Source organism: Dipodomys ordii, unplaced genomic scaffold (assembly GCF_000151885.1).
Source record: "Dipodomys ordii isolate 6190 unplaced genomic scaffold, Dord_2.0 Scaffold40, whole genome shotgun sequence".
NCBI lineage: Eukaryota > Metazoa > Chordata > Mammalia > Rodentia > Heteromyidae > Dipodomys > Dipodomys ordii.
Window position 1 is genome coordinate 13,931,769 of NW_012267256.1, and position 21,846 is coordinate 13,953,614.

The window sequence follows — 21,846 nt, forward strand, 5'->3', positions numbered from 1 at the left end:
CTGTCAATAAACAGTCACATTAAATCACTCCAGTAAATGAAAACTATATATTACATATATAGGGTGGAAGTGTAGCTCAGTGGTAGAGCACACACTTAGAACACAAGGGGCTCTACCTTGTCAATTTTTTATAATATAAAATACATCCATAATATATAAGGAAGTAAGAAAGTGAAATCTAGTCCAATGTGGAATTACATATTGGGGGCATATAAAGTTGAATCACATTTGAGGGTCTCTGTGTTTCTATGAGCTCTTGTCTTTATGTCAGAGTACTTTTGAGGCTGAGAATAAACAACTGACTTATAGTAGTTCAATTTTGCAAGTTTCCTTTCCTGTGCTAACCTTTCAGAAAACATGCTTTCGTATGTCACAACATATTGTATATCAAAATGGTTTATAATGTAACTCAGGCCCTGGGGAAATCATTTTATGTTAATATGACATTGTTGCCTTAAAAATGAATGGAAGAGAAAAGGTGTCTTTCTTAGAACACCTGTCACAAATAGGCTAGACATATAGGCATATAGCATAGGCAGTGTAGTCCCTGAACTAGACAAAGTATATGGCAGAAAAACCTGGATTATTTATATGTACTTGTGCTGGAATTCTATGGTGATTTGGGGGGGGGATACAGAAACTAATGACAACAAATGTAATACAAAAATGTGTGTCTCTCCAAAATTAACACATTCACTATCTCCAGCTGCTAAACATCAACCTGTTTACAAAGGAGCTCCTAGAAAAGATAAGCAAAATGTCTTTGGTGCCACAAGATGGAAGCCAAAAGCACTATTTCACACCATCATGAGATATAAGCAAGAACACCTCTGCTCTGAAATGCACAGCAGAAAGGCGAGAGACTCTGATCAACATAAAGTCACCATCGGGAGCAGTAATGTTTATCAATGACAAACACAGCAAGGGTTTATGTCCAGTTGCCCCTGAGTAAGATTTTTCTTTCTTGGTCCACATTTGGGCTGAGAAGTTCCTGAACCATCTGTGTTTTGGGTGTTTTTTTTAAATTCCCCATGGAGACTTTTCAATTATTTTCCTAGCATCCTTGAAGCACGAGCTCTTCCTGCGAGCTAGGCAGACGGCTCCCCATGATTGGATGTCAAGGTCCCTTTCCCAGTGAGAGGCAGGAATTGCTTTCAGACCCAGGGTCAATCAGTAGTTATGTCATATAGGATGCAGAGACAACTAACTTTGTTGTACACTCTGAGGTCAAGAAAGCTTATAGAATATCAAGGACCAGAGCTTTATCAGAGGGAGAGATCCATGGTCACACGGATGCCCAAAGCCCATTCTCCGGTAGTTACGTGTACCTGTCAACATCAGTTTGGAACATTTCAGACTTTTAAGCAATGATTAACAGACCAGGTTATCTACAGAGTATTACTTGGATTGAGGGCAACCTACAGTGAGATGTGCTTATTATCACATTATTGAGAGATGATTCTCATTTCTCTCAAATTATGTATAACTGTCTTAATTCAAATCTGAGTATGACCCAGTAAAGGCATATTGCTTAACTCTCTGGCCATCTCAGTTTTAAAGATACAGTTAACTATCTTTAAGCAAGTAGATTCTGTATTCTACCATTAATGAACAGAAAACAATCTCTCTGTCTGTCTCTGCCTTTCTCTCTGTCTCTGTCTCTGTCTCTCTCTGTCTCTCTCTCAAAAGTTCTAATACATGAAATCTCTCCCCAACGCATTAATTCTCAGTAAGAGTTCTCCTTTCAAAGATGATAGAGTGTAAAGCATCTGTGGGTATCTTTGTCCATAAAAGTCAAAATCTTTAAATTGAAGGGAAGATTTTTGACCCCCTAGTCAGTATTTACCAGAATATTCCATACATACTAACTACTCAAAAAAAAATCATTGGTCAAGAAAGTGAATATAAGGCGAATGAGACAGGCTCATACTTTTAATCCTAGCAGTCAAGAGGCTAAAGTAAAAGAGGATTAAGAATTCAAGACCAACCTAGGCTACAAAGCGAGGCACTATCTCAAAAAGAAAATCAGTCAATAATCATAATGATACTATTTGTCGCTTACAAAACATTTTCCCTAGGTATCATCTGACATTCAAATATTTTCTTACATAGCAAATACAGCTGAAGTTTTGTGAAACTCCTCTCCTGGTTACACCAAAGGGATGGTGTGTGGTAGGTAAGCGAGAGGAGGGTTTCTTAGGGAAGTACAAATGAAATAGGAACCTAGCTGAATCACCTGTGTCTCTGTTGATTTCTTCACACTACATCCTATACATGGTCCCCTAATACTCTGCTTGGCTGAAAGAACTGGTTAAACAAGTTTCAAGGCACATACGCGATGACCAGAACACAAGTTTTCTCTTCTTTCGGTAACAGTATGTTGAATGAGTGTGACGGCTGCCAAAATGTCTTGCCTGGGATCCCTGCTACAGCACATACCTACCAAGCTGCTGGAAAGAAGGTGGCAAAAAGCTCAGAGAGGTAGGTTATCATACTGAGAGCAGTCTCCACCTCCGTATGTTTATCCAACGCTAAGGACGGTATTTCTGGTGACTAGTTTATTTATGAAAGAAAAGGGGGTATATCTTAAATAAAATGAAAGCAATATTTAAAAAAAACTCAGAACCCATCAGCAAAGAAAAGCTTACGATGGCTGGAAAAGTTAACTCTCATGAAGAGTGAAAGGTATGCTGGCGAAGTTGAATTTCCTGCTTCGTATCACATGGGATTCCTCAAGCTAATAATCCTCACAAAAATCTATGTCTCAAAGTGCCATAGATCATAGAGCAGAAGACCAGCCTTAGTCTACCTCGAAGCTCTTGTCTATGTGCCTTGATAAATAATCCCAAAAAATTCACACTGCTTCTGAATATAGAACGGCTTTATAAAATGTTTGAGCCTAGAGAGATATTCCAGTGTATGGTCTCCAACTCTTAGCTTTCTCTGAGTTTTGTGGACATATTTCCAAACAAACAAAGCAATCACCGTCAAAAATGTCCCGTTTGGAAGATAAAGAGCTACTTCAATGCAAGTGGCTAGCTGAACTTTGTGATTGACCAGCGAACTGAACTAGGCAAAACACTCAGATTTTCCATGTCTTAGATCCATCACATCTTCAATCGGGCTAATTCACAGTTAGGATGAATTTCCAGTCATGAAATGCAGAAGCATGGTAGGTGGAAACACTTGAGAAGCTCAGCATACAAAGCCCATCAAGCAGCATCCTATGTCTTCTCCTGACCAACTTTTCCTAGATTAGGATATGATCCACTGTCTTTTATTGCATCTGTGCCCCAGCCTTGACATTTGGGAGAAAAAGGGATGCCCTTCTCTAGAACAGAGTTTAGGCTATGCCTCAACTAAGAATGGTTTCCATTTATCATCAAGATGGATTAGTCAAAAATGGCTGAAGAATTAATCAAGGCAAATCCAGTAAGGTATGATTCTAAGCGCTGGATTAAACAAAGCTCAACAAAGCTAAGAAAGAAGAGGTTTTCTCAAGATTTGAATCTCTGGAGAAAAACAGACTCAAATGAAAAGGTGAAACAAGAGAGCCAATAAATCTATGAAAACTATTAATAACTGATAATTAGGAAATACAAATTAAGATGGAAACATCTTCTACCTCAAGCTGAAAAGACTTATACTTAATGTTTGATAAGATGTAAGAAAATATTTTTGGTAAGATATAAGCAGTCTTAGACCATTGGTGAATTTGAAAATACATGTGAAATGTATCAAAGCAATACAACTCTTTTGAACTAGCCGATTTTGCTTCTAGGAACTGATTGTAATAACTAGAGACATGAAATAGAAGGTTCATTGGTTAATCCCATAAAGTAGTCTTTATATTATAGTAACACTGGGGGTAAAATACTAAATGCTCAGTAATAAAAATGTGATAACAATTCTATATTGTTTATATTCTTTCTTTATTAAGTGGAATTTGAGGTAGAAAGAAATCATCTAGAACTAAAGGAGGTTTTTCTTACAAAAGGCTTTATACAGCATATAAACTGAAGGAAAAGGTTACAAAATCATGTCAATTCAATTAATAGGAAGTAATAAAACCCAGATTTTAAAGTTCCATCCATGGTTGTTTCTAGGTGTCAGGATTTAAGGAGGCTACCATTCACACCTGGTGCTTTTCTATAGATTCCACATTTTCTACAGTGAATAAGAATTACAAAGATAATTGTGGGGGGAGGGCAACAAGCTTTACAACTTTTCTTATGGCAGACATCGCTCAAGATTAACAGTTTATGCCCTCTCTGAGCCTTCCCCCCCGCCAGGCTCCCAGTAAACAAAATACTAAATTGCTTCCTTCATCATCATCTTTTTTAGCTCTAGACTGTAAAATGTCTAACTGTTGCCTTGGACTCTTTCTTTCCACTGTTGGAACTCTCAAACCAATTTAAAGATCACAAATAATAGGCAACCTTTCCAAATTGCTGAAAGTAAGTTTCCAGCCTTCACCAACTCGTTTTTATTATAACTCATCCTGCAAAAGAAAAATGTATTCCCACAAGAAGGGCTCACAAAATAGATAGTCAAAAACACTTGTCAGTGCACTGGAAGGTGTTCTCTTTTAAGGATATAAAATTATGCTAAGGAATCAAATACGCCAGAAAACACTGAGATAATGACCTCTCTCTGGCCAACCCATGAAAGGACCTACAAAGGTACAAGGCTTGAGCCTGTGCGCTGACTACCATCAGATTCTCCATTAATTATGACTGCCTTCAAGGCATGGGCTGGACTTGCCAGACAAGACGCTGAAGGCTTCTCAGTGACACCCACCCATGCACACAGTTAATTCTGCATGCAGCACACACAGCAAGTCTCAGGAGTCCCTCAAGGCAAAATCATCAATGGGAAAATGACAGCAGCTTCCCGTCACAAAAAGTCTCCGGTGAAAAACAAGTTTCCACCTCATGAAAAAAAATTTGGCATAAATAAATGATCCAGGAATTCTGATTTCTGAGTCTCAAATGGAGGCTAGGAAAAGAGTGGAGAAATATGGGAGGGGGAAGAGGAAGTAGAAGAAAGAAACAAAGGAAATGACCGGGTCTCAAAACCAGAAGGCATGTTAGTGGGTTAGAACCCAAGGAAGTAGAAAATAAAATAAGAGAAATAACGTGAAAGTAGAGAATAAAATGAGTCTGCAAAATCATAATTACAGTAGAAACTAGCCTCAAGAGGACAAAACTCTGTCTTTTCTAAGATGGTAACTTCTAAAGGATGATATAATTAACCTAAAAAGGAAACAGAACTTAAACATTATACAATACTTTGAGCGAATGTCCCACCCCTAGTACAAACGTTGTGATATACATTTGTCTGAGGGCTTAATTTTTACTTTCTACTTAAATCTCACCCACATAGATAGACATATGGCACTTATTGTACCTACTTATTCTGCCACGAATCAGACATTGTGTTGAAATGTTATATAACTCATATATGAAAATATGTCTTCCCAGACACATCATAGTCTTAAAATTCATGAATTCTACCTTTATTCTCTCTAATATCTCCCTAACCTATTGTATTATGCAAACAGTAGATACTTAATACAGATTTGGGTAGGTGGGTAGATGGATGGCTGGTTTGACAAAATCGCTTGATAGCAGCTTAGAGACTTTACAATATAAACACTGGAAACGTAAGAGGTATGATAAATGTGACTAGGACATCTCAATTTGCTAAGTTATGATATGACTTACTCACCAGACGTGACAAATAGACACACTGGACTTCAGTCATCAAAGCCCAGAAATCTCCTTTTTTTTTTTCTTTCACTTACAACACCAAACAGTAGATATTAAAGGCATGCCTCCCAATGAAGACGATATGATGACATAAGATTCGTTTTTAGACACAATTCCCTGCAAAACTCATACTGAGAGCTCATATTGAGGTGTGTGTCTATTGAGTGTGTGTGTGTGTGTGTGTGTGTGTGTGTGTGCGCGCGCGCGCCATGTGTGTCGTGTTCCGGAAGAAAAGGGAAAACATTTGGTGAGGTGTGATTATACCATAAGGAAGGGGGGAAAAAAAGTAACTTGAGACCTGGTATCTGAAGGAGGTATATTCAGGTTGGCTGCATTCATTGCCCTCTGTAAGCTAGGACTGATCTGGTTGCATGCTGTGGAGACCTGGCTTGCTGGAGGTGAAATGGGTCCCAGTCGCTGAACCATCATGGGACTGCTGGTGACCACTAGATTGTTGCAGCTGCCTTTTCCAATGGACTTGCACTGAGGCCCAAAGCCAAGAGCCCCTAAAAACAAATGAATCAGGTTAGCTTTTATGTCCCTTACATCAGAAATCAGTACATACACATGTACACACATACATCAAGAACTCATTTTAGAGAGTCCTTGGCTCTTTTTTTTTTTTTTTAGTGTTGTCGATATCAAAAGCTTTCTCTAATTGCAATGGCAAAGCCATAAAGCTTTATAGGAAACCTTCCCTAGCCCCACTCAGAATGGTAGCAAATTTCACTCTTTCTATGGTAGAAGTATTTTGAAATTTATATTGTTATATCTTGTAAGAGCTTTACTTGGGCTGGGAAGGTGGCTCAGTGGTAGAGTGCTTGCCTAGCATGCATGAGGCCCTGGGTTCGATTCCTCAGCACCACATAAGCAGAAAAAGCCAGAACTGGTGCTGTAGCTCAAATGGTAGAGCACTAGCCTTGAGCTGAAGAGCTCAGGAACAGCACCCAGGCCCAGAGTTCAGGCCCCACGACCGACCAAAAAATTTTTTTTAAAAAAAGAGCTTTACTTTAAATAGTTAAGGTGGTTGATAGAATTACCTGTCTGAAACCAAATTATTTTTCCCTCAGAATAAAAATCCTGATTAATCAGCAAAAAAGTTGACACTGCTGATAAAAACTAATTTAAGTTGCCTTATTTCACTCAAAATTCACACTTCCTATAAAGTCCTTTTAGAAAGCCTTTTGTAAGTCTAGCTGTTTCTCTTTCCAACCTTAATGTTTTTTCCTCTTCCTCTCAATTCATTGTTATTGGAAATGTAATCGTTTAAAAACAAATCAGTATGAGAAAGCCATAAAACATTCACTAAAGACTAAATGTGACAGGTTTTTTTTTTCATTTTGGAAGTTATAATCTCTATTGTAGAAAACCTTAGTAGTATATTACAAATGGGGGTCAGAAAACAAAGAAACCCACAAAAATCTGTGTCATTATGGAAAAGTGAAAAGCAAAGAGAAAAAAGGCTAACAGAGCCGTGATTCATTTATTTAAAAACTTAATAATAGTTGAATCATTTTAGACATTCTTTGTACATATATGTACTTTTTGAAATACTTTTTACCAAGCAGGTCAAGACTCAGTAACTGTACACTCTGTTCCCACTTCTTACAAATCAAAGTTAAAATGATCTCAATTTTTAGCATATTATGCCCTAAAGTTTCCTTCTTAAATATCCCATCTTTTTTTTTTTTCATTGATAAAGTTGGGATCATTTTCTTCTGAGAACCCTTAAAACCAAAAGACAACAAGACACGAGAAAATTTTTCCACTCAATTCCGCCACATTCTAGGCATACTATAAGTCACAGCAAGAGTAGCTATCAAAAGCCTTGTCCAGTCTTCTGGGAAACTAAAATATAAGTTCAACTGACCTGCTGAAGGTCATATAAGGATTTAATGATAACAGAAACCCCTACTTCCATATTTTCATGATACCTATGTGCTTTAAATGTAAGCTTTTAGGGTGCTTAGCTTCTATCTTGGATATGTTCTCAGATAATTATCACCAACTAAAATGTCTCAGATGTTCTTTATTCGGATACACACATCAGAACTGATGCAGCTTGTATGTTAGCCATTTTCTTTTGCCTTGAGAGACAGAGTATAGATATTCCGTTTTCATTGTGTATAAGACATTATAATCATCACAGCTCCATCCTGACAGCAAGCATGGTAGATGCAGTTTTATGTAATGCAGCATAAATCGGGTATCTTTATAAAGCCTCAATCCTGACACATTTACATTTCAAACTTGCTTTTGACCTTGGGAAAAGTCAATGTGATGGTTCGCAGCCTACTCCAGTATGTAAGACACCTCAATTGTCTTCCCCAGGTTACACTGCTATCAGCCATTGCTATTAAAAGCAACATCAGATGTCAAGTCTTCTGTCAAACAGAATGTCATAAACTCATAAAGGAATGTAGACACTTCATGCCTGTTTCCTCTTTAATAAAGAAGATTCATCTCTATCTACGTCTAAAACAAAGACATATCAGCAGCTGGAACAGCGCACATCCACTCGATAACAAAGAATATTAATAGCTATTTTATCCATTTTAAAATGTCACAGAAAGATTGTAAGGTATACCGGTATTTTATATACGAGCAAAAACATAAAACAGACAATTAAATTTATGCATGATGTCAAGATTTCAGAGATGTTGTGGTGCAAAAAAAATACAAACCTTTGAACTAATAAATAGCAATGTGATTGTCAAAATTTTTAGTTTGAATTCTTTTTTTTGAGGGGGGGGGTTCAGTCATGGGGCTTGAACTCTGGGCCTGGGCACTGTCCCTCAGCTCTTCAGTCAAGGCTAGCGTTCTACCACTAGAGCCAGAGCGCTACTTCCACTTTTCTGGTGATTTATTGGAGATAAGAGTCTCATGGACTTTCTTGCCCTGGCTGGCTCTGAACAGCAATCCTCAGATCTCAGCCTCCAGAGTTGTTAGAATTATAGGTGTGAGCCACTGATGCCCAGCTAATTTGAATTCTTATCTTGTTCGTGCTCTTTTCTCTACCTCAATTACCTTTACTTACCTACCTCCATCTTCAGGTAATTAAAGTCTTGATTTAAAGGTGTTCTCTTCTATAACCACCCTTCCCTATTGATGACTGGGTAGATTTCACCTATGCCTTTAATTCTCTTATGGTCTCCTATTATACATTTGTCTCAGCGCCTGAAACATTTGAGGGAATTGAACTGTTTTGCCTCACTGCTGTCCTCCTCTCACTTTTTCGACTTAATTGCTTTCCTAAAGCAAAGCCTTTATTTGAGACATTGCTATCCCTTCACACCTACATCGTTACATACTGTAGACTGTTAGATGGCATATAATAAATACTTTCTAGTGAAATTAAGAATGAATGAAAACAAATGATAGTTGGAGTGACTATTAAACACTAACCAATATTTCCACTAAACATTCCAGGTGATTAAAAAAAAACATAATTCTTTGATGCACCTCCACAGTATCACCAACTAAGTTAAATGGGATCTTCACCTACGATCCTCATATTCCCATTATTTTTCTTGTTCTACAATCAACTTAAGTCCTTTCATCTCTTACATCCTCCTCCGTTTTCACTACACTACCTCCGACTCCCTAATTCACTGGTTAGCACCCTCTGTCCGCCTAGAAATAACAAACCTGAACCCATATCTCCAATGATAGGCCTTGTAATGGAAGACATTTAAGGAACACATTAATGTTGGTGTGCAGCTCTGAGAATGTTCTGGAAAAATTACCATCTGTGTCACAAGGGGAAGTAAGAGCTATCATACTCAATGCAACTAGCTAATTCTAATTCTTCCTCATCATCCCAGCCATGATGACGCCTCTAGGCTAGTCCGAACAGAGCAGTAGAAGGGAATATGGGCCCTGAAGGTAGCCCTGCCTGGGAACAGCCTGCCGAAGGTGAACACTAAACATCTGTGTCTCTAATCTTGGTCTTCTCGTCTACAAAACAAAACAAAACTAAACTAAACTAAACCTCCCTTCATGAGGTTCTTTTGCATCAATATTAATAGGATCATCTAGCACTTAGTAAGTATTCAATGGACATCAGCTGTTACCAGTGTTTTGTCATTATTGTTTAGTGTCTGTCCTTGTTGTATTTTTTTTCCCCTGCTCTCTTTACTGGAGTAAGAAGAAAACAGTTCTTTATAATTTCTTGTCCAAAATAAGACAATACATGATGCTGTTTAATTTTCTGCCCATTTTCAATCTTCTTTCTCCTTTGAGCTTGGAGCCAATTTTATTTTTTAAAACCAGGTGTCATCACAGATAGAAAAAAAAAAGTTTGCAATTGGCCAAGTTTGCATGTTCCTTGGCTTGCCATTCCTTACAAGCAAACCATACAACTTTTCTAACAACCAAATATGCCAACTAGTGGAGCATGGCTTTCATTTTGAAATAATGTTTCTTTTTAGAGGCAAATGATGTGTTTTTAAAAATGTATTTACTGCTCAAATAGGTGCTTGCACTGTGGCTGTCTCTTTTCTAAGAATGTAAGTCTAGCTACTACTGATCTTCCTGCAAACAGCACTGATACGGGGGAACGATACAAAAGGAAATGTAAATGAAAAGAGAAGACAGAAGAAACCAAAGCTTTCTTGCATGTTAGTGGGCATTCAATTGACACATATCAAATGCTAACCATGAGTCAGGTAGGCCATGGAGACAGTGGTGAGTGAGAGGACAAAATCTCCACAGAATCTACACTGTCTGGCCATGAAGACCCGCAGCAAAGCAACTGCTCATGGGTAAAGAGGCGATCCCTGCTTCTAGGATGAATCATGCCAAATAACTTCTTTAGTAATGGGAAAACGATCGCAGAAAAGCAATATCTAAATGGTTTAGCCGCAGAAAAGCAATTTCTAAATGGTTTAGCCAGGCACACGTGTTAGGTATTTTGAAATATGAAAGCAGGCAGTAAGTAGATAGGCAGGTATATAAGTAAGTAGGCAGACAGACAGACAGACAGACAGATTAGGGTTCAAATCTTGCCTCACACCTCACTGGTTATGCGACACTAGGGAAAGTTCTTGAAGTCCCCCTACTTGAGCATCCTGTTCTAAATGAAGACAATAAAAATATCTAACTCATAGGGCTGTTCTGAGGATGAAAAGGTTAAGAGCACTTCTAAGCATCCATGTTTTACTCTAAAGTATTTCAGTAGACAGAAAAGTTACAGGGATAGTAAGAAATGACCTCCAGTTTTACTAGTTTTAAATTATTAGTAGTAATAATGATAATGATAATATTTTGAACCTCTTAAGCATAAGTCAGATTTCATACCTGTTAGTCTAAAATGTATAAATATAGTACAAACATTACATTCTAAGACATTTAACAATGGCAAAGTACTAGTATGCAATATTCAAATTTTATCAACAATACATGTAGAGTAATTGTTTTCTAATCCAGGATCATGCATGCAGTGTAAAGAAAAGTGTGTGTGCGTGCGTGTGTGTGTGTGTGCGCGCGCGCGTGTGTGTGTGTGTGTGTGTGTGTACACTGAGGCTTAAAACTCAGGGCCTTCAGAACTTGAACTTGGTCAGCCTTTTCATTTATGTCTAATTCGCTATCATTTATGCCAGACCTCCACTTCCAAGTTTTTGCTGGCTAATTAGAGATAAGAGCCTCTCATATTTGTTTCCCTATGCTCCCAACATTGAACCTCAGATCTGACCCTTCCAAATAGCTAGGACCGTAGGCAAGAACAGCACCTGGCTCTACAGAAGTTTTTGAGTCAAGATGAAGTAGGTCTTCCAGAATGGATTGGCATATTAAATATTGGGCACTCAAGATACATGGAAAAGTGGGGAAAATGGAGGAAGGAAAGTAGTAGAGGGTTTGCAGCCTTTAACACAATAGTTAAAGATCAAGACTCTGTAACTAAACTCCACCCAGTGGCTTTGGTATCCTCAGTGACAGATTTCTAAGATGTTATTTGTTTACAGAGTCAAAAGATCTAATGTATGTGATGCATTTGGGCCTGACACAGTAAATATATTAAAAATATTAGCTAAATTTTATTAAAGGACTGTCTATGTTACTTTTAAAAAATATTATTTCTAGCATCTCTTTTCTTCTGAGTACCCAAAGCTGAAGGCTGATGCCTTTCCACTTAGGATCTACACGCACACACACATACACACACACACACACACACACACACACACACACACACAGGACCTACCCTCCCAACTCCAGCTTTTAGCCACTCTCTTTCCTTGCCTCCATTTTCCCCTTTTTCAGATAATTTAAAAAAATAAAGACTGCTAATAATCTCCAGCTAGATGTCAGATACCTCAAGAGCATTTACTACAAGGCCATACTACAATAGAAACAAATTAAAATTTCTAAACTTGCCCAGCACTGAAGAAAAAAAAAAAGGAAATGCAATACTTGGCAAGAAAAAAATCCAAAGAATTTTTTTCAGCTCGGGTCTATGTTGCCTGGTAAACACAAAACTGAGGTAGAGTTCAAAGCCAATTTAGGTCACTGACAAATAAGTAAAGGTTTTGCAACTTAACGTTCAATATTTCCCTCTATTTCTACTTCTTAGCACTTAAATCTACATACCTACCTTTCTAAAATAAATCCAAATAAATGCCTACTATAAAATAGAATTCATACTTCCTTAGGAAAAATCCTCAAGTGCTATCAGAAAATATCTCTCAATTTCACATGGGAAAATGTGACTTGTCTTTATAGTCAGTTTATTGATGTAACTTCAGCCATTTATCAGGCTAATTTTATTTCTCAGTTGCTTCAACCTACCGAGGTTTCTTCAAGAGCTGACAAGAGCCAATATACACAATGTGCCTGCTAAGTCACCATTTTGTTACTATTATTATTATTATTCAATCATCATGTGACAGGACAATTGTCAAATGATGTAAAATAAGGCATAATAGGAAATATGATCTTCTAATAATGGGAATGTCTTTTCCTATGGAAAGAAGATGAATTTCCGTATATACCCAATCTTCCCTGGCTAAAGGAGGAATGATCAGTGGGAATGAATAAGCTCAGGCAAACATTGTTTCTGCTTGGAATAAGCTTACCCACAGAGGAACTTTCTCCTAGACTCAGGATAAGCCTTACCAGGCTTGTCCTGGCAGAGTTACCCAGAATGGGTGGATAAGTTACCTCTAGTTACCAAGGCCCATTCACACTGAGCTCTTTCCTTCCAACTCATCCTCTATCATGGAAAAATAGCATTCTAATAATGAAGACTGTTTCAAATGTACTCGTTATTTGAGGTTACCTTTATTTACATTTTAAATCCAAAGTAGTATCGTGTATATGTGTGTCTTTAAAAGTTAAATGATATGGAAGTATATAAATAAAAGGCTCACATTTCTACCTCTTTCTAGTATCCCTCCTTTAAGGCATTCAACTTAAACATTCACATGTCTTTCTACATTTTTCTCTAAGCTCATACAAACGTAAACATGTTCAACTTCTAAAAGCAGTATGAGTTAGACACACATTGCTCCTTCTTTTCTCAAGAGAAACCACCAGAAAATAAATACCTGTCATGATGAGGAATAAAGTTCTAAATATTGCAATAAAATTGACTTCATAGCATACATCCAATTCTTTACAGGTGCTCGTCAATAATAAGATTTGTATCTTGGACAAAGCACTTTCTCAAATGTAACCCCCTTTTCTTTTCTCAAATGGGGTAGTCATCAGGATGATACAAAAACTTTGCAAACGGTATGCTTGTTACCATGAAGTGGGGCAGGGCAGGCTTCTGCAGCCAACCCCAGGCAAATCCAGGTCAAAGAGGCTGCTGGAACAAAGTCATAGGATTCTTCTAGCTGACACTCATACTCTTCCCTCAAGCTAAAAATAATACATTCCTGCATACCAAGCATACGAGGCTTCTTATGTAATGTTTAGTCAAGCCTGCAATGCTTCATGACTGAGAAATGATAGTGACCATGTAATGAATATGTAAATATGCAGTGGACCACGACAAAACACAGTAAAACCCAGGGAATGGCAAAGAACATCCAAAGACAAGTAAACTCATTGCTGCATGTTCAAGAACAAAGCTATTCAATTTGGACAAAGTTGCAAATGCTTAAAACTACACACAACCTATAGGAGAAGAGGACTTCTTACAATCTAACGGCATAAGACAGACAGAAATAAGAGAGACGCACATAGGAGCAATGAGATATTGTTATTGGCTAGGATAAGACTAAGCATGAAGCTAAACCATAGACACAAGAGTTCAGAGAAGAAGAAAGACAATTACCACGTAACAAATAGAATACATGCTGAAGAAGAATATTAACTACAGAAACATTTCTCAGTGTTGTTCAGGATATCTATACATGTGTTAAAATGATAAATAACAGAAACTAGCAATGATGTCCATGGTGAAATAGCTTTGAAAAATCTTAATACAACCAAGTTCAGTGCATCTTTTTATACTATAACTCGTCTTAGAACTGCTAAAAAATACAAATGCATATAATAAATCTCCCAGAGAAGCAAATAATATATAAAATAGATTGCCTTGCATAAGACCCTCAATGCATGGACTCAATCAAGACTGGCATTGTAAAAACTCACTTTTAAAAGTAGTGAGTTAAAACAAGGGAGAATTAAAAACAGGAAATTGGGTATAGACATGGAAACAGAACTGTGGTGTCTGGTGAACACACAGCTTGTCCTAGAGAACAAGAAAGAGTCAGAAGTGTCTGTAGAAGTTGGCTCTGATCAGGAGAAAGAAGAAGCAGAACTCAGAGGTTTCTGTTAGCTACTCCCCAAACCCAAGCGCCTTTAGATATGCAAGGTCTATGTGCTAAATGTTTGGTCCCCAATCTGACACTATTTACAGGTGATATATATATATAGAGAGAGAGAGACAGACAGACAGACAGACAGACAGACAGAGAGACAAGAGAGAGAAAGAGAGATTTAAAGGCAGAACTTAATGGAATGTTTTATGTCATTGGGCATGTATCCTCCATCTCTTCCCCTTCCTTTTTCCTTTTCAAATGGTTTAGCTCCATTCCCCACTTTCCACCAAGATATACTGTCTCACCATAGGCCCTAAAGCAATGGAGTCATTTGATCACTGCCTGAAACCCTCAGCCAAAATAAACCTTCTCTCCTTATAAGTTGATCATCTTGAGTATTTTGTTGCAATACTGGAAAGCTAGTACAACCTGATTTTCAAGGTGGGCATTATATATTGACCAATGGCTCCAAACCTGGCTGTGTAATTAGCATCACCAAGGGATGCTTTTCAAAAAGGCGTGAGATGTAGTTCAGTGGTAGAGATCTTGCCTAGCAAGCCCATGACTCTGGGTTTGGTTCCTGAAAAAAGAGAAAGTAGATTCCTTGGCTCCATCTCAAACCCAATAAAGGCTTCAACTGTAACTGCTCACAGGCTAACTAGAACATCAAGAGCTCGGGCTGTTAAGTTCTAGTATGTTAGCCAGGCGCTGGTGGCTCACGCCTATAATCCTAGCTACTCAGGAGGCTGAGATCTGAGCACTGCAGCTCAGAGCCAGCCCAGGCAGGAAAGGCCATGAGACTCTTGGGTCTAATAAACTACCCAGAAATAAACTACCCAGAAAATGCTGGAAGTGGAACTGTGGCTCCTTGGTAGAACAGGACTAGCCTTTAGTCAAAAAAACGGGGAGAAGGGAGGAGGAAGAGAAGCAGCAGCAGCAGTAGCAGCAGCTCAGGGACAGTGCCCAGGGCCTGAGTTCAAACCCCAGGACTGGCATGGGTTGTAAGCTATGGAGAAGAACAGAGTTCACCTGGGAGATTGAAAAAAAACTAGAGGAACACATACCCCAGAAGGTAGACAATGCAAAAGGCCCAAGGTGGGAAGGGAAAAGACAAAATAAGAAAATACTGAGATGGAAGTTTGTCAGAGCAAGTCAGAAGATTATAAAAGTAGTTTAGCAGGTCTTAGGTCTTAGATGCTTAGATAAGAAGTAACACACTTCCAGTCGATTTTGTGCATCCATTCTAAAATGACCAAATAAGTAGGTCAAATCCAAACCCTGGGAGAGTCTATGAATCATGCACTCTCCGATCACCTTGCCCTGATGAGTCCTGCCTGAATTTCTCATTTGCCCCCCACGAATACAACTTTCTTCCCACCGTAGTCAGCCTTCAAGAATGTTATCCACAAAGTATGGAATCACCAGCCTTACTCATTTTATTGTTGCATTAAATGGAATCAGACATATACCCTAAGAAATTAAAAGCTTTCTGGGCCCTTTGGTGGCCTGGATTCCTGTACATGAAGGCTGGATTCTGCCCTCTACCACAGGGCAATGATGGAAAGACGTTATTAAGAACACATATCACCAAGCCATCTCATACAAATGGAAAGATAAATGAAACAGTATTCCCAGGTTTCTACTCTAAAGTCCCATCCGTCTGCTATTGTACATCAATTATCAACTAATTAGTGGAGAGTGCTTACTCTGACCCCTGTTCTCTCTTGTAATGATTTGCCAAGTTAACCGAAAGCTGCTCTGATCCACAGAGACTCACAGTATAGCAGTAGTGTTAAATAAAGTTCACTCACGATGAGGCCAGAAAACCAGGAGAAATGCAAGCACATTTGACTGTTTTTCCCTAGACAAAAACTTTAACAATCCCTTGGGAAAGGAGCAGAGGTGGTTGTTAAATAAGCAAACTGTTACTCTGAAAAACTGTAATAGGTATACCAGAACAATTTATTAATTTATGCTTACTGGTCAGAGGCTCTGCTCTGTATAGACTCCAGAGAACGCAGGTACGCCGATGAGGTAGTTTTTGCTTACAGTGTAATTTACTGGGCTTAAGTAAATGTGTGCCTAGTGGATTCATCTGTGGAGATATACAGAAGTAGAATTATTAGGCCTTAGAAAAAGAGGATTTCCACATGCACAAGAAAGAAGGAAAGGAAGCATATTTTCATGGAAAAGACTATGACCCAGTCATGTTTCCTCAGTGTGTACTTATTGCTCTGATATACTAATGAAATCTCAGGCACTTGAAGGTGCCTTCCTCCATCCGAGTCATCAGCTAACCAAAGGGAGATTGAACTAACACAAAAACACTTGAGGAACACCCAATCTTACATTGAGTTCTCTTGTGTTGAGTACACAAAGAGCTCATATAAGAAAAAGATCTGTAAAAGTCGAGGAAGCTCAATGGGAAAGATGGGACTTGAGCTGAGAGTTTTAAAGGCTGGAGGGGAAGGGTATGAAGATGGGGTATTATGAAGAGCAGCCCAGGGAAGGGAAGAGAGAGAAAATGCATAATGGTGGATGAAGCAGTGGAAAAAGGAAGACACTAGAACTAGAATGGTGTCACTTTCTAGTGGTGGGACCTGAGGCAACTTCCTGAAACTTTCTGCCTCTGTTCATCTAGAAAACACCTGTTAACTGTTCCCACCTTCATAAGAGTACTTCTATGACACACAAAGCTTCCTGTAAGCTTTTGACATCCATATCGTACTAAAGAGTTACCAGATTGCACAGACCCTTCACGGCCAAGTACCCCAAAGAACTGCAGTCACTCTACAGCAACTCGATTGGTGGCCACAATTGTTGGCATGCCTTTGTCTCTACTGATGAATGGGCTTTAGAAGATAAGAGATGGGGGAAGAAGGGAGGACAAAGGCAGAAATCCAACTAGGAAGACACCATCTCAGGCTGAGCACTGGACAGATAGACAGAGCAGATAAGGCAAATGGAACCCATCTTAAGAGAACAGGAAACAAACAGAAACAAATTAAGAAAACAAGAACATTATCACTATGCCTTAAGGAAGAACCAAATTCCACATCTTTCTTTCATAAATCAAGGCCACATATCTTGATGGTTTTTTTTTCCCCAAGCCAATCAAAAACAACGATTGTTAGATTAATGGCAAAGCTACTATCAGTGAACCCCTTTAAGAGCTGGAATAATGGTTTGGATTTCTCTATTCAACAAATATTTCCTAAACAAGTGGGTAAAAAAACGACTTTTTAGAGCTGGAAACAGGAGCTCACATCTCTAATCTCTTCCTCTGTACTCCAAATGAAGAAATCTGGAAAACAGTTTGAAGCTAGCCTATGCAAAAACTTAGTGAGATTCTATCTTATCAAGTAAGATAGATGTGTGCTCTCAAATGAGGGAGGTGTGGGTAGAAAGATCAGGGCCCCAAGTCAGTTCTGTGCAAAAACTTGAGACCATATCCCTACAAATAACTAAAGCCCTAAGCACTGAGGGTAGAGTATATGCCTAGGGAAAGTGAGAACCTGAGTTCAAACATCAGCCTAGAGAAAAGAAGAAGAAAAAAAAATAGTATGACTTTTAGTCCAATTAACAAGTCAAATATAATTTGAGACCACAAATGAAGTTGAGAAATACTCCTCTTAAATGTGTTGGAGTCATAATATGTAAGAAAGAGGAAGAAGGCCCAAGGTAGACACAATTGTTCATTTGTCCTTCATTGGGAATATGAAATTGTTTCTTCAGTCCATACTCTGTCCTGTTACTTATAGACAGACAGACAGACAGACAGACAGACAGACACACACACACACACACACACACACACACACACACACACACACACACACCCTTAAAAGTGGGTAATCTAACCTACTAATATAACTTAATTGAAAAGTGTGGGGATTTTTTAGTATCTGAGAACTGGTTTAGAAGTAGGTTCCCAACAAACACTTTATAACAAGTATAACTTATTAGTATCTTAGAAACTTGCATAATCACCACTAAAGCTTAGCTATCTTAATTTAACCCCCCCCACACACACACCAGATTGTAATTCCTGAAAACCATCTAGAGATGTACCCTACCATTAAGTTTTTATATTCTGCCTTTTTCATCACTTACTTACAAGTACAGATGGTATGCCCAGCAGCAACAGGTCCTCAGGAAAAGCAAATGCTTACAGAGATTATATTCCTTTTTCATTACCAATTAAGTCACCTATACTACTAAGCAATGGAAAGTACTCCTTCCTCCTCAGAAGTCACCCAGGGCTGATCAATGCCTCTTCATATTCCTGGATTCCTTCAGGCTGTGATCTCAAGCCTATTCAGTTCAAGTAGACTACAGAGGGGAAAAATTCATGGACTCATCTGTATTTCGTGTTCTTTAGGGGTTATTAGAGAAGAGCCGAAAGCAGACGCTGCTTGAAACTGTCCTCTCTTCTAGTTCTATATGAAAGCCTGCCTTCACTGGGATAATGCTAAGTTCTCTGAAGGCCACAAACCCCCTCCTCAGAGAGAAGCATCTTTCTCAGGAAAGCTGGAGATGAGCAGAGAGACAAGACCGCCGCCAATCTGCAGTCTGATAGACTGTCAACTAGTGAGAAAGCCCCGGGGAGAAGTAACTTCCTGCCCCATATACAAAAGCCACAACTTTTGGTCTGAAGCTTCCAATTTCTTGTGCCCAAGTCACACACAGAGCAGCCGCCTAGACATCACAAGGGCTTGCATAGCGGGTATCTCCGCAGGACATAGATGGAGCAAGAACCAGAACCGCTCTTCACCATGACCCCGGAGTAATGTGCCACACTGGCCGAGTATCAGGGTCTTGTATCTACAGGGAGAGATTCCATTGCCCACAAACCACAAAAATGACACCTTGGATTTTTTAGGTGTTTTGACTTAAAACACAATTCCTTGTATACTCGAGTGAGTGGACAGAATAAGTCATGTTCACTACACAGTTATTTAAGATTAGAGAACTATGAAGGCTTGAATATCAACCTTTCTGTTCAAGTGACTTGTCACTGCATAAACTGGTATCATTTTAATTAAACTGCCAACCTATGAAACTAAGTTCTAATATCATAAATCTCAATCATCTGTCCAGACCTATATAACTTGAGTTCCTTCCTGTTTCTTCTACTGATTTTTTGTGTTTTGGGGTTTTTTTGTCAAGTGGTGGAACTTGAACTCTGGGCCTGGCCTCTGTCCCTCAGCTCTTCACCTCAAAGCAAGCATTCTACCACTTGAACCACAGCGCCACTTCCAGTTTTCTTGTGGTTAATTGGAGATAAGAGTGTCATGGACTTTCCTGCCTGGGCTAGTTTTGAACCACAATCCTCAGATCTCAGCCTCCTGGGTAGCTAGGATTACAGGCATGAGCCACTGGCACCCGGCTCTGAATATTATTTTTGAACATATAAAAGAATGGAGGCAGCAATGCTTGATAAGAAATGCACTCATTACCTTGCCCATGTAATTGCAACCTCTCTGTACAGTATTTTCACAATAAAAAAAAAAGAATGGAGTAATGAAAGCATCTCTGTATACACGATTGGAACAGAAATTAGTATTGAATTGGCTGCAAGCTGAATTACCCTATAAAGGCTAAGTTAGCCACTGTACTAGCAATAACTGTCAATAATACCTGAAATCAGGTCAGTGAGAAGAACCCAAATTCCTTACCATCATGACAAAAAAGAAATGTAAATTGTAAGTTAATGGCTGGGCACCCTTGGCTCACATCTGTGATCCTAACTACTGGGGATGGAGGGGTGGGGCAGGCTGAGATTTGAAAACCTGAGGTACAAAGTTAGCTCAGGCAAAGCATATCCAACTAACCACCAAAAAGTCAGGCAAAATATCTCCAACTAACCACCAAAAAGCCAAAAATGGAGGTGTGGCAAATGTGGCAGAATACCAGCCTTGAGTAGAAAAAGCTAAGGGATAGCACCCTGGTTCTAAAGTTCAAGTCCTAACACCCCCCCACACACACACATTATGGAATGTTCACTCTTATATAATATTTTCTTTAAAAAATAGAAACAGAAGCCAAGAATCAATATGAAGAAAATGCTGAATGTTAAGTTGAAGGTTTATTTCCTAGATACGTACAAATTCTTACACAAGAATAAACAATACATCATAAGATACTATGTAAGGTGCTAAGGATTTCAAATTAAAGGAGTTTCTTCCACAGTTCTCAATGGACTAATTAAGAAGACATCTTAACTTGGTGGCTAATGTGCCTCTTTTTTTCCTCGCTCCAGGTGAGCTAAAATCATAAACCATACCAGAACATATTCCTCTCTGTTCGTAAAATATTCCATAACAGAACAAGAATGACAGATACAGGCAGAATTCTCATCTGTATCTTTTGACACCATGAAAGGAACAAGAACCTTGAAAAAACGCATAGTTTACAATAAAATTTTCCAAGAACTCCTTATAGACCACAAAGATTGGCTCCTGACAGTGGGCAGAAAAATTATGAAGATAACGCCAGACTATTTTCAAGAAGGAAGTCGCTTAAACATTAATTTCAAAGGGATGCTACTAACTATAAATCCTCAAAATGGAGTCTATTTGCTACTAAGTCTAAGTAGTACAATTGTATGAAATTTTACCATTTAGAGATATACAGTTTTCAGAGATGTTTTGAGAAATCAAATTATGTTTTAACACTGAAGGATTAATAAGGAAATAGATTGCTTTGTGTCAAATCTCACAAATTTTTGCTGTCCTTTCTTTACCCTTAGAGCAATAACCAAACCCATTCTCTGTAATATTCATCTTGTAAAATATCCTCACCAAAAATAAAAGGGCAAGGATTATTTTTTTCTTTTTCCTCCTAGTCCTTTTGGACTATAAATGACAAATAGGGAATGTCTAAATTTAAGGTGTGCAGATTGTATAAATGTAAAGTGAACTTATAGGAAATGTCTGTAAGGGGAATATTGTATAAATTTAAAGGGTACAATGTATTTCAGATAGATGATAGATAGATAGAGAGATAGAGAGAGATAGACAGATAGATAGATATACACATATACATGTACACATGTGGTAATCACAACAGAACAATTAACTTAGTTAACATGTTCATTACCTCACAAAGTTACCTTTGTCTGTGTGTGTATTGAGAATTTCACATCTACCCTCAATAAATTTCAAGTATATAATACAGTAATATTAACTATAGCCACAATGCTATCTATTAGATGTCCAGAATTTATCCACCTCAAATAAAATGAAAATCTGTGCTCTTGGTCCAACAGCGTCTTGCTTTTTCCACCCCTTTCCCAGCCACCAGCT

General features: G+C 38.4%; 1 protein-coding gene across 1 annotated transcript in view; it reads right to left on the reverse strand.

Annotated features, from left to right (window-relative positions):
- Glis3 (GLIS family zinc finger 3) overlaps positions 1-21,846 on the reverse strand; it is a 447,811-nt gene that overhangs the window by 297,251 nt on the left and 128,714 nt on the right. Inside the window, exon 3 of the mRNA XM_013018480.1 lies at positions 6,070-6,277. Coding sequence (XP_012873934.1) covers positions 6,070-6,277 — 208 coding nt within the window. The remainder of the gene's footprint in view (positions 1-6,069; positions 6,278-21,846) is intronic.